Source organism: Eucalyptus grandis, chromosome 10 (assembly GCF_016545825.1).
Source record: "Eucalyptus grandis isolate ANBG69807.140 chromosome 10, ASM1654582v1, whole genome shotgun sequence".
NCBI lineage: Eukaryota > Viridiplantae > Streptophyta > Magnoliopsida > Myrtales > Myrtaceae > Eucalyptus > Eucalyptus grandis.
The window spans coordinates 2,598,814-2,614,807 of record NC_052621.1 but is presented as its reverse complement, the minus strand read 5'-3'; the positions used below and the strand labels follow the sequence as shown (position 1 = coordinate 2,614,807).

At 40.1% G+C, this 15,994-nt stretch overlaps 2 protein-coding genes across 2 annotated transcripts; both read left to right on the top strand.

Annotated features, from left to right (window-relative positions):
- The first annotated feature begins 4,721 nt into the window (after nucleotides 1-4,721).
- Nucleotides 4,722-11,269, top strand: LOC104421085 (putative ABC1 protein At2g40090). The gene is made up of 12 exons (XM_010032924.3): nucleotides 4,722-4,972; nucleotides 5,800-5,954; nucleotides 6,116-6,241; nucleotides 6,452-6,547; nucleotides 6,681-6,781; nucleotides 7,067-7,103; nucleotides 7,853-8,071; nucleotides 8,444-8,549; nucleotides 9,364-9,455; nucleotides 9,539-9,718; nucleotides 9,863-9,976; nucleotides 10,742-11,269. Exons 1-12 carry the CDS (start codon nucleotides 4,786-4,788, stop codon nucleotides 10,940-10,942), a joined length of 1,614 nt encoding a protein of 537 aa, XP_010031226.1. The 5' UTR covers nucleotides 4,722-4,785; the 3' UTR covers nucleotides 10,943-11,269.
- Nucleotides 11,270-12,343: 1,074 nt separating this feature from the next.
- On the top strand, nucleotides 12,344-15,595 carry LOC104421084 (GDSL esterase/lipase CPRD49). The gene is made up of 6 exons (XM_010032923.3): nucleotides 12,344-12,666; nucleotides 12,867-12,944; nucleotides 13,810-13,950; nucleotides 14,462-14,538; nucleotides 14,618-14,767; nucleotides 15,079-15,595. The coding sequence occupies exons 1-6, from the start codon at nucleotides 12,556-12,558 to the stop codon at nucleotides 15,290-15,292; spliced, it is 771 nt and encodes a 256-aa protein (XP_010031225.1). The 5' UTR covers nucleotides 12,344-12,555; the 3' UTR covers nucleotides 15,293-15,595.
- Nucleotides 15,596-15,994: the final 399 nt, after the last annotated feature.

The following is a 15,994-nucleotide window of genomic DNA, read 5'->3' as shown; positions in this document are numbered from 1 at the left end:
TCTATTAGAGGATAATTAAATGTCAAGCTTAAGAAGAAAAAGAAGAAGAATTCATCCTTGAAAAACCGAGTGAAAAGGAGAGAATTCGGAGAAAAACACAGATTCTCGGGTAAAGCAGGGCAGCAGAGAAAGAAAAGAATTCATCACAATGAAGTAGTGAATTAGAAGATTTGTTGCATGAAGACTTTAGCCCAAATGCCTGAAGACTCGAAAAAGAACTTTATCGAAGTTGAATACTGTAAAACCAGATTGCCGAGGGCCAACTCTGGACTGTTCGCAACCGATAATTAAATATTGTATCCATGATATGCTAACCCTGATGCTGCAAAATATAGAAATAAGGTGGCGTATTTTTAGATTCACCTCTGACATAGTTTGCTTGTGAGTTTTGATGCCTCGATCATTTGGGAGCTTTTCTGAAATTGTAGGTTCTTTCCTTCTAGTTGTGCATACATTATGTGAATATGCCTGCATAATGCCAAAGGGAACTTTTCCCTCCTGCTTTTCACCAGTTGGGGTTGTAATTCTCATTTAGAGAATATTCTCCCAGAAACCTCTTTTAATAAAGTGCAGCTGGGAATGAGGTATTCCATTGACTGCACCGCAATGTACATCATTCTCTCTTCAGTGCTTATTGTGCCGTCTCGTAAACCTGCACCGCAATGTACATCATTTCTAATTGTCTTGACCTAAACTTCCATTCGATTAATTCTAGATGTTACCAAATGCACCAATCATCATCTATAACATTAAGTGATGCTTGGCTACTTATGTCACTCCTAAATGCATGTTATCTCTAGCCTCATCAAGAATTCTTAATATGGATGTATGAGTTGCTTAGTGTGCGAAACGCAGACCAAAGTGCTATAACTTACGAAAGGTACACTGACGTCTGTATCTTACAAAAAAGTTATTCTTGTTTTTGTTTGTTCCAAATTTAACTCTTATCGACCAAACTCACAAACGAAGTAAGATATCCACCGTCCAGCCAAGAAGTTAAGGGTGCGCATGGTAACATTTCTACTCCGAAAATGTTCTTTTCATAAATAGTTCTTTTATATTTCTACTTCGAGAACAATTTTTCAATAAAATAACGTGTTTGATAACTATAAAAATTTAAATTATTGAAATAGAAAATGAATAGAAATGCATTATGATTTTTTTATTTTTTTTTTTATTTATTCGTTTTTATTCTTGCTCACAACTTTCACTGTTGCCCGCCACCATCGTTCGGTGCCGCCTAGCGTCGCACGATCGCCGCACACCGGTTGCACGATCATCACCCACCGACCATCACGCTAACCGTTGCCGCATGACCGCCGCCCATAGCCCACTCGCCACCGCCGCACGCCAATTGCACGATCGCCACACAACCGCTGCCCACTGACCATCGCCGCACAACCGTCACCCACAACCCACCGGCCTCCGCCGCACGCTGACCGCACGACTACCGCCCGCTAACCATCACCTCCGACCATCACCGCACGACCGCCACCCACAGCCCACCAGCCACCACCGATCGCCGGCAGCCGTCCACCTCCCCATTGATGCAAACTCAACATATTAAAGAGAGCCTATGAGACCATCGGAGAATGCATATGATGCCTAGGAGATATTACAATAAGAATACGTACTTTATTTGGTGTCTCGCTAAGCTCTTTCTTAAAAACTTCACACACTTGATCATAGGAGGAAACTGGACATTTATTCAACATAGACTCCCTCATTGTCTTCACATACTCTTCAGGTACCAAATACTCCTGTATAAATTAACACAGTAGTAATGCTACTTTTGATTTCCAAATAAACTCCAACAGTTAATCTACTTAGTTGTCTAAGATTATCGTGAAAAAGATACCAGAGGAAGTAACGTTCTTATATTTCCTATTAGCATCTAAAGAAGCAAAATCAATAGCATACCAACTGTCCAATATGTTGCCCAAGCTTTATATATATTCCTCCATTTTTTAAACATAACTCTTGAAACTTCAGTGTTGATTTGAGATGAACTTCGTACTTAATTCTTGCCCTTTCTTCACTACCGTTTGGCAGTCCCAACGGGGAGTATATGTAAATGAGGGGAAAAATAATATTTTTAGCAAAAATTTGGACCGAGAATAGCAAAATTAGATGACCGTACATAATCGGAATTATATTAGGATCTCAGTCTCGTTTATGTAGAATACAAGCAATGTATCAAAGCCAGCTAAAGCACTTTATAAGCGCTGTTAATTATTTATTAAATCTTTCACAACACTCTAAACTCAACATTCGGCGGCTTCTTCAGGGGTAACGGGATCTAGAACTGCAGGTGTACTAGGCTCCTCTGCTGCAGTTGTCGACTTAGGGCTGAGAGGAGGCTTCACTTCACCGCTGGTATTGAGAGCTTCTGGGTTAGGCGGCACGCACTTAGGAGGTTGACAACAACCACATTGCGGAGGGTCTCGGCAGAAACTTCCTGTGTCGGAAGGAGAAAATTTAGTCCCAAATGAAATGAGAGAAAGCCAGCAAAAGGGAGTGATTCATACCTGTACCACGGATGGAGCACAAGAGGCTCGCCATGAAGATTATCACGAAGTAACAACTCATGATTATCAAATGGCAACACGCGATAGAGATTCATAATGTGCTTGCTTCACAATGTGCTTGCTGTGGGTAATTGAGAGCAACGATTTTGCTACTTAAGTAGAGGATTTCTCAACGCTCTAAGCGAAGGTTTTTGGCTTGCATATAGAGAGTTCTACTTCTATTCTTCAGTAAGGAACCATAGAGACCTGATGGATTTAGTCTATGACTTGATGGGCCTAAGTAGAATCGTCCGCCCATGTTGGGCCTAAGTTCCCGGCCCGCAGATTAAGGGCTCGTGTATGAAGGGTTGAGATATGAAAATGTGTTACGTTGAGAGGTTATATCTTTTAGAGAAACGTTTTACGTTGGAAAGATACGTCCTTTGGAGAAGACATTTTAAGAGAGAAGAAAAAAAAAAGAGAACGTACCTTTTAGCGTATGTAAGTTTCAGTCTCTCTCTATCTCCAAAAAGCGTAATAACAATACACTCCCAAAAACATCGTTTTTCTCCCCATATAGTAACAGTACACTCCTCGGTAGAACCTCGAACTCCAACATTGTTGTTTAATCTATGGCAAATAAGGTATGCTCGATTCTGTATTGTATCTTTGATCGGTGATACATGTGTTTTCTGGGCTCATCTTCCACGTTTGTTTTAGGGGTTCAATTAAGTATCGGAACCGATTTTAGAAAATCTGTTATTCCCGACATTAGTATCAGAACCATTATTCATGTTTCCCGATTCCTTTTCATGTTTATGATTTGTTTTTTGATTGATTTTTCATGAAACACCGCCGTCGGTCGATCGGGGAAGGAAAAAATCCCGACACCCATCTTTATTTCCCCTCGTTTTTTTTATTTTTCGTATATTAAAGTTCGTTTCTGATAGCGTAGAGTCGAAGCTCTTGTTGATATGAGAAAAATGAGTAGTAGATTGCCGCCGGGGGCCACCAGACGCGCCCGCCACATGCGGCCGGAAGGGACTAGGGTCGTTGGCACGTGCATTGCACGTGCCGATATGGTCCCCATCAGGCACGTGCGATGCATGTGCGCAGTTGGTAGTGCATGCCGCGTGACGTCAGCCGCACATATCGTGACATCAGCTACACAGGCACGTGGCACGCGTCAGTTGATCTCATTAAAAATTCAACTTAAAATTTTGATATGGACTACCATATCGGTGCCATCTTATCATTGACTAATTTAATTTTGTTCAGATGAGATAAAAATGTTAGAAAATTAATTAGATCCCTCGAGATTGATTATGGCACGGCCGTTATTGCCCCAAGAGAAGCGCCCCCATACACAAAAAGAAAAAAATACAAAGGAAGAGACGAATTTAGAAAGAGAATCAATAGTGATCTGCAGTCGCCACCTAAGCACTAAAACAAAGACCGGCGAACTTGACATCGGTTTAAACCATGCTAACAATCATTGTCACAGTGCGACTTTGGCCATCCTTTGCGGGATCGCCACAACCCTAGACATCGCCAAATTGGGTACATTAGCCCTACAATATCAGAGATTGCACATTGTAATTTTGCTTGCCTTGCTATATTGCACACTAATGCACGTCAAATGACATTCCTCATGTGCTAAGAAGTCTCAAGAATATTCTAAGCAAATTATTTCACTTTTTTAGTCATAATTCAATATGAACACGTGGTAAATTTCTCACCATTCAGACATGTACTATAGAGATTGGAAAGTTCACTTCGTCTTATTATTGAAAATGTGACAATTTCATTTTACAATATTAAACGAGATTGAAAGTACTACAATAATTGTGATGAGTATTATGGTCATCTAATTTTGCTATTCTCAGTTTAAATTTTTGTTAGATCTTATTTTTTCTCCTCATTTACATTTGAGTTTTAATATAAATTTCATAATTTTTGGATCATAGATTTTTTTAATTTTGTTATTTTACGACAAAATATCGATTTTTCCTTTTACATCTTTACATTTTCCCAGAAAATACCAAAACGCCGCGCTGCGCAAAGGTAAACGTCCGGTCTTAAAGTCGGTCCGGATTGGTTTTCTTACAAGAGGGTCAAAACGCACGGTCGGCATTTCGGCGGAGGAGATAAAAACGGTTAGCACGACAGCCTGGCATTTTACCTATATTTATGTCTTTTTTACTTCTTTGCGTACAATTAGAATTCGAGCGACGGCTGGGGCGCCGAGTTCCGACCATTTTGCCCGCCGTCCGAAAACATGGCCGCGCGATCTCTCTGGCGCTCCCGCGCCAGGGTCCTCGCGCTTGCCGGCACCGCCGCTTGCGGCGGCGCTGCGGCGGCAGCGGTCGCGACCTCCGACGATCCGGCCACCGCCCTGAAGCTCTGCACCGTCGTCCCCGTCCGCCTCGCCCGGGACGCCGCCACGGTCGCCTCGATTGCCTTCGGTACGCACCTTCGCCTCGCTAGCCTGTATAACATCACCTTACGGACATTCCGGCGATGACTATGTCATCCGAGAATCTCAATTCCTCGTGTGCCGACCGATTCCGAACTCGTACCGCGAAAGAAAGTGTCTGTTTCGACGCGTTGTGTTTGAAAACGGGAGCTTTAACCGCATCCCACCGGCTGCTGTTTTTGCCTGCGACCTCTCTTGACTACACATATCCAAAGTATTGTCCATAGTATTGATGCTTTGGACGATGAAATCAAGAAGTTCATAAGCGGCGCGAGGGACGGCATGATCTTTGGAAGGATTGGATCTGGTGCAATTGAATTTTCACCTTCGCTTAAGTGGCCGCTCATGTTATAATTGGATGTGTTAGCCGTGTAGTAATTGGGTACTACGTTTGGCACGAAATGTTAGGTGGAATTAGTGACAGTATTCAAGCTGAATCTCGTATTACCAGAAATTTTATTGGCCTGAATTTAGGTGTGGCTCTGTTTTGTCATCCAATTGCATTAGCATGCAATGAGAGATTGGTTCTTGTTTCGTTGATTCATGCAGTTGTTCTGTGAACTGTAACTACATCCCAATTCTCTGTTTTCGAGCCAAATTTTGTTTGGTTCAAAAATTTACAAGTGTGATTGATGGGGCCCGTTGTCTATTCAAAAACACATTGGTTCTTGTTTCGATGGTAAATTAAATTGTTTTCAAGACAAATCTTGTTTCGCTTAATAATTTATGGCATGATTGATGTGGCCGCTTGTCTATTAAAAACACATTGGTTCTTGTTTCAATGGAAAATTAAGGTGTGCTCTGTACTGTAACTAGATTACCAATACTCCCTGTTGGGACTGCCAGACGGTAGTGAAGAAAGGGCAAGAATTAAGCACGAAGTTCATCTCAGATCAGCACTGAAGCTTCAAGAGTTATGTTTCAAAAATGGAGGAATATATATAAAGCTTGGGCAACATATTGGACAGTTGGTATGCTATTGATTTTGCTTCTTTAGATGTTAATAGGAAATGTAAGAATGTTACTTCCTCTGGTATCTTTTTCACGATAATCTTAGACAACTAAGTAGAATAAATGTTGTAGTTCATTTGGAAATTAACAAGTAGCATTATGACTGTGTTAATTTATATAGGAGTATTTGGTACCTGAAGAGTATGTGAAGACAATGAGGGAGTCTATGTTGAATAAATGTCCAGTTTCCTCCTATGATCAAGTGCACGAAGTTTTTAAGAAAGAGCTTGGAGAGACACCAGATAAAGTACGTATTCTTGTTGTAATATCTCCTAACTGGCATCATATGCATTCGCTGATGGTCTCATAGTCTCTTTTTAATATGTTGAGTTTGCATCAATGTGTCACTTAGTTTGACAGGTGTCCCATGCATAAGCTCACACATTAGTTTCCACACGGATGCTTCATTTTTCTCATTTTTTCTAGTATTGCTGAACTATGCATTTTATTTCTCCAGGTCTTTACTGAATTTGATCCTGTTCCGATAGCAAGTGCTTCCCTAGCACAAGTTCATGTTGCCCGTACTCATGATGGCCGCAAAGTTGCTGTGAAGGTTTTTTTAACCATCTTTTCATGTTCACTCACAATCTTCATATGCTAGGCAAAGATTCAAGTCGTGCAATTTCTTATACTTCTTCTGGATACTTAATGTACCAACCTGATCTAACAAAATCTATGATGATCAGGTTCAGCACACTCACATGACGGATACTGCAGCTGCAGATCATGCTACTGTTGATTTCATTGTGAACACTCTACATCGTATCTTCCCCAGCTTTGATTACAGGTAGTGTTATCTCTAGCCATATATATGTTATCCTCCTGAGGAAGAGATTACAAGGATTCTTTATTGCTGCATCAATATATGACTATATACATGCAATATCTTCTTTTCTTTTGCTCATCACACTTAAAATCTATGTAAATATGTAGGTTTGTGATTTCATGTCATATTTCATCAATTCTGGCAATTTAATTCATTTCCTTAATATATATATATATATACCAGAATTATGTGTTTAGGCACATTGCTTTTTGGGCCCAAGTAATGTGACTCATCTTTCTCACGCAGGTGGCTGGTTGATGAAATAAGTGAAAGTCTGCCAAAGGTAAGTTGGTTTTAGGACATCGAAGCTTCATGGTTTTTTCCTAATGCATGTCTTTCTCAATGGTGGGTTACAAAAGAACTTTATCGAAGTTGAATACTGTAAAAGCAGATTGCCAAGGGCCAACCCTGGACTGTTCACAACCTATAATTAAATATTGTATCCATGATATGCTAACCCTATAGAAATGTGGTGGCACATTTTTAGATTAACTTCTGACATAGTTTGGTTGTGAGTTTTGATGCCTCGATCATTTGGGAGCTTTTCTGAAACTGTAGGTTCTGTCCTTCTAGTTGTGCATACATTATGTGAATATGCCTGCATAATGCCTAAGGGAACTTTTCCCACCTGCTTTCCACCAGTTGTGGTTGTAATTCTCATTTAAAGAATATTCTCCCAGAAACCTCTTTTAATAAAGTGCAGCTGGGAATGAGGTATTCCATTGACTGCACCGCAATGTACATCATTCTCTCTTCAGTGCTTATCGTGCTGTCTTGTAAACCTGGAATATTATGGATCTTTTGATCTAATCTCAAGATTGGAATCTTTTCAGTTGGGAATTAAGATGTGCAAATGATTAGTGAGGAACATGATATTAAAAATGTTACGCCTATTTCTTTATAAAAAATCGTTAATTTGTTCATCAGGGAAGGACACTTTTCATACGTAGCATTCATGTAATTGTCATGCAAAATTATTGTGTTGGGAAGTTGTATCATATGATTGCTATTTCTTCTAAATATGGCTATCAGGAGCTAGACTTCTTGGTTGAGGCAAAGAATAGTGAGAAATGTATGGATAACTTTCGGAAGCTATCTCCCCACATTGCAGACTATGTTTACGCACCAAAGGTATATTGGAACCTAAGTACCTCAAAGTTGTTGATCATGGAATTTATGGATGGTGCACAAATAAATGATGTGAAGACCATTCGGGAGCTTGGAATTCAGCCAAGTGAAGTTTCAAAGCTAGTAAGTTCAAATTGTCTTTTACACATTGATATACTTCTTAGTAACTTTATCAAGAAATAGGTTTGCCTAAATCATTTTTTTAATTTGCCAAACATGCAATTTGTGCTACAGATACAAAGACACTGTTACAACCACAAAATTTTTCAATTTAGTTTAGCAAAGGAGGGATGCCGGGGAGGTCTTTTAACCAAGTAGAGTTATAAATTGGTTTCTTAAAAGTCACTGTAGCATTAATTTGACTGCAAGAGAAGAGATCGACCTATGTCCATGGTTTAGACCAGTTGAAATTGAGCTATTTACCTGGCTGGTGGAAAGTGAAGTTGATGATTGAGAAAACGCAAACTTGAATGACTATTGTTTCATGTTTTGCAGGTCAGTCAAGCTTTTGCTGAAATGATGTTCAAACATGGATTTGTCCATTGTGATCCGCATGCTGCCAATTTGCTAGTTCGTCCTATGCCTTCCAGGAGTATTTTTGGTGACCTGCTTTCTTCTTGTTTTGCATAAAATTTCCTTGATTTGATAAGTTTTTCTCATCAAATTTAAAGAGAAGTTCAATATTTCACTAAAGGTGGGAAAATGTGGTCTCCTAGGGCTCTGTGGGATTCGATCTTACATAGATATATATGATCTAGTAATAATGTTGTTGGCATACTCACATAAGATTGTGCTAAATTTCTCATCCCGGATCACATCAGTCTTTGAGTTATTCCATAAGAAGCATGAGCTTTTCCTTGCAAAAGTTTGGTAGTATGATATACCTTTTGTAGTTCAAGAAGAAAAGAATTGGAGGACCTTTCTGAGTTTAATGGGAAAGACCGTTTCCTTGCACAAATGCAATATCGTACTTGTTATCATAAACAACCAGAGGAAAATTTGGCAATGTATCTCTAACGTTTACCTGGCCATGTTCCTTGATGAGATGGTTCTCTTAACGTTGCCATTATTTTTGTCATGAGCAGCTAAATACAAGAACGAGTTCAATTTCCATAAGAATCTCAAGTTACCTTTTTGTTTATGCTTTCATCTTGTATCTGAGATTCTTTCTCTGCTCAAAGTTGTTCCCCTTGTTTACTTTCATGAGGAGATTGGAACAGAAAAAAGGGAAACTCTATACATTCACTTAAATAGCTGTAGGATAAATTGATGACAATCCATCTCTTGCGAAAGTTCACAAATCAAGTCACAAGTTTTACACAGGTTCACATATGAAAGCATTAGGTCTCATATGAAGTTATTTGTTCTTTGTTGAGCTGTTGACATTCTTATCTGTTCTTTCTACAATCCTTTAGGTAACAAAAAACCACAGTTGGTACTTCTAGATCATGGCCTCTATAAAGAGCTTGACGTGTCTACTAGGACTAACTATGCTGCTCTTTGGAAGGTATATTACCTCATTACTTGCCTAATGCGATATAGACAAGATAACATTTTTTTCATGATGATTTCACATTTTGTGTAACATAGGCACTGGTTTTTGCTGATGCTAAAGCAATTAAGGAAAATAGTGTGAAGCTGGGAGCAGGGGAGGACCTTTGTGCGCTATTTGCAGGAATTTTGACCATGAGGCCATGGAATAGAGTTGTTGATCCAGCTATTGACCATTTGGTTATACAAGGCAGCGATAGTGAACGTTCAGAGCTACAGGTGATCGTTTCCTCAAATGCCACTGATTGTGCTTGTAGAGATCTATTTATTCTTCATATCATATTTACTTTTCCTTTGTTACTTATTCTCAGCACGATTATTTTATCAGGTAGTAACATGACACTCTTTAACTTTCTCTAGCAGATGTACGCATCTCAGTATTTCTCAGAGATCTCAGAACTTCTGAGAAGACTGCCTCGAGTAATTCTGCTGATGCTGAAGACAAATGACTGTCTACGATCTGTAAACACTGCACTGGTATTGCATGGCTACCTCTTTATTTGCATTTATAGAATCCTGTTGTGTTCTTTTACCTTTTGGGCAATTTCTGCCTTCTTACCATGTGTATAGTCTTCTGTTGACAGTGGTAGAACTTGTCACACAGGAGTTTGTACTGAGCCAGATGAAGCTAAATTATTGAAGCCCACTCTGTTCCCCTCATCTGTCTAAATTATATCCTAAATTACTAGCTTCATATAATATGTGTTTTGGTTGACGAGAGTGGATATTAAGATCCCAAATTAGAGTATTTGATATTCTCTCTGATTATATCCTAAATTACTAGCTTCATATAATATGTCTTTTGTCATAATATGGAACTACTTGACCTTGATTGTAAGTAAGGTCATTAAAATCCCAAATTAGAGTATTTGATATTCTCTCTGATTTTGGCATAAATTCGGTCTACTCTCTGCTATGCTGAATCAGCTATTAAAATGTCCTTTCTGCTGATAAGAATAATAAGGACCATACAACTGCTCTGATAAACAGCTGGTAGCTTTGGCTAGGATATCGGTACCTCCAGTTTTAGAGCTCATTAGAACGTAAGGCAGGTTATTAGCAAGATATCTGAAAAATTTACCAGCTGCAGGAGTACAAGGACACTTGTGTTACCTGTTTGTGGACCATCTTGTCTTTGTATTTTGCGGTTTATATATTATATTGGAGAATTATTTAATGTGTAAATTATAAAAGTTACACCTAATTGCGCACTTCCTCCTGCTAAGTCGTGCCTTTTAACAGTTGCAGGGATCTTCACTGGAGACATTTCTTATCATTGGGAAGATATCTTCAAAAGCAGTTCTCGAGGCAAAGAAGTACGAAACAAGATCTCTCGTACGCCGGTTGAGTGTCTGGTTGGAGGAAATTTCGGTGGAAGCTCGTCTTCTAGCAATGCAGTTGGCCCTGTGGCTTTTACATATTAGAAAAGCTTTGCCATGGTGAAAACATAATTACCCGCGCAATGATAGTTCCTTCTACCCTTCCCTGAGCATTAGTTTTATGACCTTCGCCTAATTCATATTCTTTCTCTCTGGGTTTAGAATCTCTCCATTCACACGGAGGATTATCGGTCCCGGATCGACAGATTGAATTTTTACATAGGAAACGAGCAAATAAATGTTGTCGATACCTTGTAGCACACCGGCAACTCTTCATTTTTTTGAGATCTCCCCATGGAAGTGAAGTGGGAGAATTACTGTAAGAACAAAGTTTGATTCTTTTCGAGGGACTCATATTTAAACCAGTTAAATGAGATGTCTGCTACTTTAATAATTGCTCGATCTCAGCCGCACAAAAGCATGCATAACGAGCACCTTTGTCGTGCACGGTTTATGTTGTGAAGCTTCGACATGGGGACACGCCGGAGGTGGTACTCCATGTCGTGGTACTCCATGTCGATGCTTGTAAGGAGAAGCAAGTTTCTCGGAAGTTTCTGGCTTTGGAAATGGGATTCGGAAAGTGACGAGACTGTTGCATCATATGTTGCTCCTGCATCTTCCCCAACCGCTCAACGCATGCCTGGCCCGTGCTTTGTGCCAGTAGGGGTTTAATGACCGTGTCACCTCAATATAACTCCAATTCGGGCACCGCCGCCAGGACGCCCAGCAAGCTCCAGTTAACAACCAACCAACCACAACTGTCATAATAAGTTGCATTTATTGAGAATAGTCCTGGTAGGGGGCGGAAGAATATCTTGTACGCGCCCATTTCGTCTCGGCCATCAAATGTCGTGGGGATCACGTGGGGGATCCTCGCGACCGAACTGGCAAAAGCTAAAGAGCGCCAGCCAACGGTCGGTGCATGTATTTACATCAGCCGAATAGCACATCCATCGATCCTTTTCTTTACCCATCAATCCCTTTCTTCACCATGAGTTAGGACAACATCCTTAACTAAAACAGACGGCAATTTATGACAGTTAAAGAGGACCCCGATTGGGTACACGTCAAATATTTTCACACTACATTTCCCTATTTTTGTCGAGCTTAACATCTCATTTTAGATTAAATTTATTTTTAGGATAAATGTAATGAAAGTTTTAAAATTTCTCATGAAAATTCAATTAAGCACTAAAACTTTTTTAAAATGCAATTAAATCCTAAAATTTATCACGAAAGTGTAATTGTGCTATAAAAATTTTACAAAAAACTTGTCAAATTAGTTCAGTCAAGTCCTTTCATTATTGTATTTTTTTGGAAAATTTTAGGATTTTATTATATTTTTACAAATTTTATAATTTGATTGCACTGGACCATAAGTTTCCATACATTCCCTTTGAGTACACCTGTTCATTTATTTTTCTAGACATTTACATAATTATATATATTCTGCATTTTCTACGCCAATTTAATGAAAGTTTCCGTAGTCTCTCTCTCTCTCTCTCTCTCTGTGTGAACACAACCAGCCATCGCCACAGTCGGCGGTCGCGGATCACGTTCCGCGTCCACATTCTCGCCGAGAGAATCGGTGAATTCGCTTCATCATCGAACCGAAACTTTTCCGTTCGGAGGAGGAACAGAGGAGGAGCAGGAAGGCTGTGTTTCGGGAGAGGAGAGATGGTGGGACCAGCGAGGCCTCAGTTCGTCCTGTTCGGCTCTTCCATAGTGCAGCTCGGCTACAGCAACGGCGGCTGGGGCGCCATCCTCTCCGACGTCTACGCTCGTAAGGTGAGAAAGATGCCATTTTGATCCTTGCCCACTTCGCCTCGCTCGAGGGACTGTTCGGGTTCGAAGTTTCGTCGCGTGAGATGAACAAATGCGTCTGTTTTTCGCGCTTTGGTGGCGTTCTGTTTTGGTCATTCGTTCGTACGCATTGTCGAATTCTTTAGTGTTTGGTCGTAGATGAATAATTAGCCCCGATCTCGCAGGCTGATATAGTGCTGCGAGGATACTATGGATGGAACTCGCGCCGCGCCCTCCAGGTCCTCGATCAAGTCTTTCCAAAGGTAAGTTACTAGCATATGTCTCCCGGAAATTGTTCATGAGCTAATACTCTGTTTATTTCACAAAAAAAAATAGTGATTTGGATAATATTTGTTAAAAGAATATCGCTTGTATGGCCATTCATTCTTTTTTGTAAATGATACAATGATCATTTTCTGGGAAATTTTTCTAAAATCACTTAATTTCAGTGAAACAAACGGTGCCTAAGCTCCTACGATCAAATGCTGTTTGTCCGATTTCTTGTGCATTTGTACCTCAGTATGTTCTTGCGATGGTCACGATGTGCTAGCGTGATAGAGGAAGTGGAAATTTTTTTTATAGGCATGGATTATTTTAAAGAGAATCTGTGTCTTGGCAAAGGAGTGAAACCTGAGGGAGGATGATGATGATGCAGTATGTACCTTGACTGTTCCTGTGCACATTAACGGTATAACCTTTCAAATGGTTCTCATCCGCGCTATGATCGTGTCTCCGAAGCAATGGAGAACAGTTTTCTTTATAAGGAACAATATGCTTCAAGCGTAGTTATGTTTGGAATTTGAAAGGGGCATGAGTCTGCTTGAGTGCATCTCTTCTCAAAGGCTCTGTTACTGAGCTTGCTTATGTAACAGTTGACTGCTGGTGGGTAGTTTTCACATGTTTGGCTGTAGTATACTCTGTGTCAGTCCTAAAGAATCTCAGCTGTGTAGTTTAGGTAATTGCTGAAGGCGTCTTCTATATCGAACTTAGCTTTTTGAAAATCTCGTGTTCCCTAGATCTTGGTATGTGAACAGAAGGGTAAGCACAAAGAAGTGCAGTGCTCTGTGACAATTTTATGGAATTTCTCGCATTGTAGTTCTAACTCGTGTGTTCTTCATTTTTTTCTAGGATGCAGCAGTACAGCCTTCCCTGATAATAGTTTATTTTGGTGGTAACGATTCAATGGGGCCTCACTCATCTGGCCTTGGTCCACATGTACCTCTTCATGAATATGTCGAAAACATGAGAAAGATTGGGGAGCATCTCAAGGTATGTAATTTGCATCCTGAGATGAAATTGTCGTCATCAAATTTATTTTTCCCTGACAAGCTCTTTGGGGATGCATACTTGTTTACTATCTTTGTAAGATTTTGAGAATCATAAAGTTGACAGTCCTATCTGTGAGATGGCTTGCCAAGCTTCTCTGCTTTCCATCAACGAGAGGTCAATGAAGAAAGAAATTCCGGCTCTATGTATTTGATGTGGAGAAGAAATAATACTTTCACAGGCATTTGATCTGAATTCTAAGACTAGCATTTTGAGGATGTACGCATTTATATTGTCTCAGTAAGATCTCAATAATCCTAAATTTGACGACCTTATCTGTGAGAAAGGTCACCAAACTTCTCCACTTTCATATTAAGATTTTTTACTCTGCTGAAGGAAATAATGCTTTCATAAGCATTTGATCCAAGAATTTTTAGACTAGTCGGTATTCACTGCATTTTAAGAAGCCTTATACCATCCTATGAATCACATTCTAATGGCTATTAATATACAGAGTCTTTCAGATACCACACGAATTATATTTCTTAGCTGCCCTCCTGTCAACGAAGACAAAGTTCGTCAAACCTCAAGGTACTCCAATGCGTGGACAAATTTCCAGCTTTCTAACCAAATGTCAATCATTTAATAGCATCTTTTTCTTGAAATACAGTGAGTATTTCAGTGAGCTGGTACGCACGAATGAGTTGTGTCAGATGTATTCGGAAGCATGTTTGGAGCTCTGCAAGGAGATTGGGGTGCCAGCTGTTGATCTTTTCAATGCAATACAGAGAAGACCTGATTGGCTCAACACATGCTTTACGTATGTCCCGTGGGCATATTTACTGTTCTTCATGCAGTCGAGTGTTTTTCCCCATCCTGTTTACACTGCATGCTGTTATTAGCATTAAGCGAAAGTTGCAGTCAGCCCATATATCTGAAAACACAGCATGCAATTCGGACCATCTTGGTAAATCATTAGTCCTGATTGTTCAGATCATTGGTTTGTGAAGCAAGACACACTGTCAAATTCAGGCACAATCATCTGTCAATTTCCACGCTTTCTTGTCCAGATTGAAGATTAGATCACATCACTGCATTGAAATTGAACAAGTTTTTTATTCTTCTTCACAGGGACGGTGTCCATTTAGCTGCTGAGGGCAGCAAGGTGGTGGTGGAGGAGATACTGAAGGTGCTTAAGGAAGCAGAATGGAAGCCGTCTCTGCATTGGAAGTCCATGCCTACCGAATTCGCAGAGGACTCACCCTATGATCTGGTCGCTGCCGATGGGAAAACAACATTGAATCCATCGGAATGGACATTCCACAGGGCAATCCAGTGGGATTAGGTCGCTGAACAGTCTCATGCATGCTTTGCGCGATCCATATTGGCAGGAGAGATGGCATGAGAAGGAGGAATTGAGAATGATCAGTCCAGCAGTTGTTGTAGGGTACTGCACAGATGAAGTATGTTCCTTATTTTTGCAAGATTATCTTCTTTCCAATTATAAGTCGTCCTGTCGACGTCCTAAGATGAGATTCTTTTTTATCGATTGACCTGAGGTGAGCGATTATACTATTGTCCAAATTTTTGGCAATTGAAATGTAATAAGAGGATTCATTCTACATCAGGCTGCTCTTAGGAGGAGACATCTTTTGTGTTGTGCTAGCAGTCTTGACTGCTAAAGATAGCTTACCCAAAAATCCCGGATGTCGCTATCGGCGTCTCTTTGGTTGTATCGAAACCTAGGCTGATCGAAACATAGGCATTAAGTATCGAAAAAGAAAGAAAAAGAAAGAGGCATATGCATCAAGTGACCTCCATTCAATAAGCTTGAGATGATCTCTGTCCTTTCTCTAAATAAAATCGCCCGCAAAAGAAAATCTATCCTAGCATGTTCTTGCTGTGGTATGGTCCGTCCCGATCCTCGTCGTGAATATCGAAATAATTTAGATAGGTTCAAGTGAAAGAAAAGATGAAATCACACGTGGTCCAATTGTTTATGAAAGATAAATCAACAAGCCTTTTGTAAGAGGGTGACTGCAAAATG

Coding starts and splice junctions, on each gene's coding strand:
- LOC104421085 (XM_010032924.3), top strand. CDS start 4,786: ATGGCCGCGCGATCTCTCTGGCGCTCCCGCGCCAGGGTCCTCGCGCTT. Junction 6,548..6,680: donor GCCGCAAAGTTGCTGTGAAG/GTTTTTTTAACC, acceptor TATGATGATCAG/GTTCAGCACACTCACATGAC. Junction 7,104..7,852: donor TAAGTGAAAGTCTGCCAAAG/GTAAGTTGGTTT, acceptor TATGGCTATCAG/GAGCTAGACTTCTTGGTTGA.
- LOC104421084 (XM_010032923.3), top strand. CDS start 12,556: ATGGTGGGACCAGCGAGGCCTCAGTTCGTCCTGTTCGGCTCTTCCATA. Junction 12,667..12,866: donor CCGACGTCTACGCTCGTAAG/GTGAGAAAGATG, acceptor CCGATCTCGCAG/GCTGATATAGTGCTGCGAGG. Junction 14,539..14,617: donor AAAGTTCGTCAAACCTCAAG/GTACTCCAATGC, acceptor CTTGAAATACAG/TGAGTATTTCAGTGAGCTGG.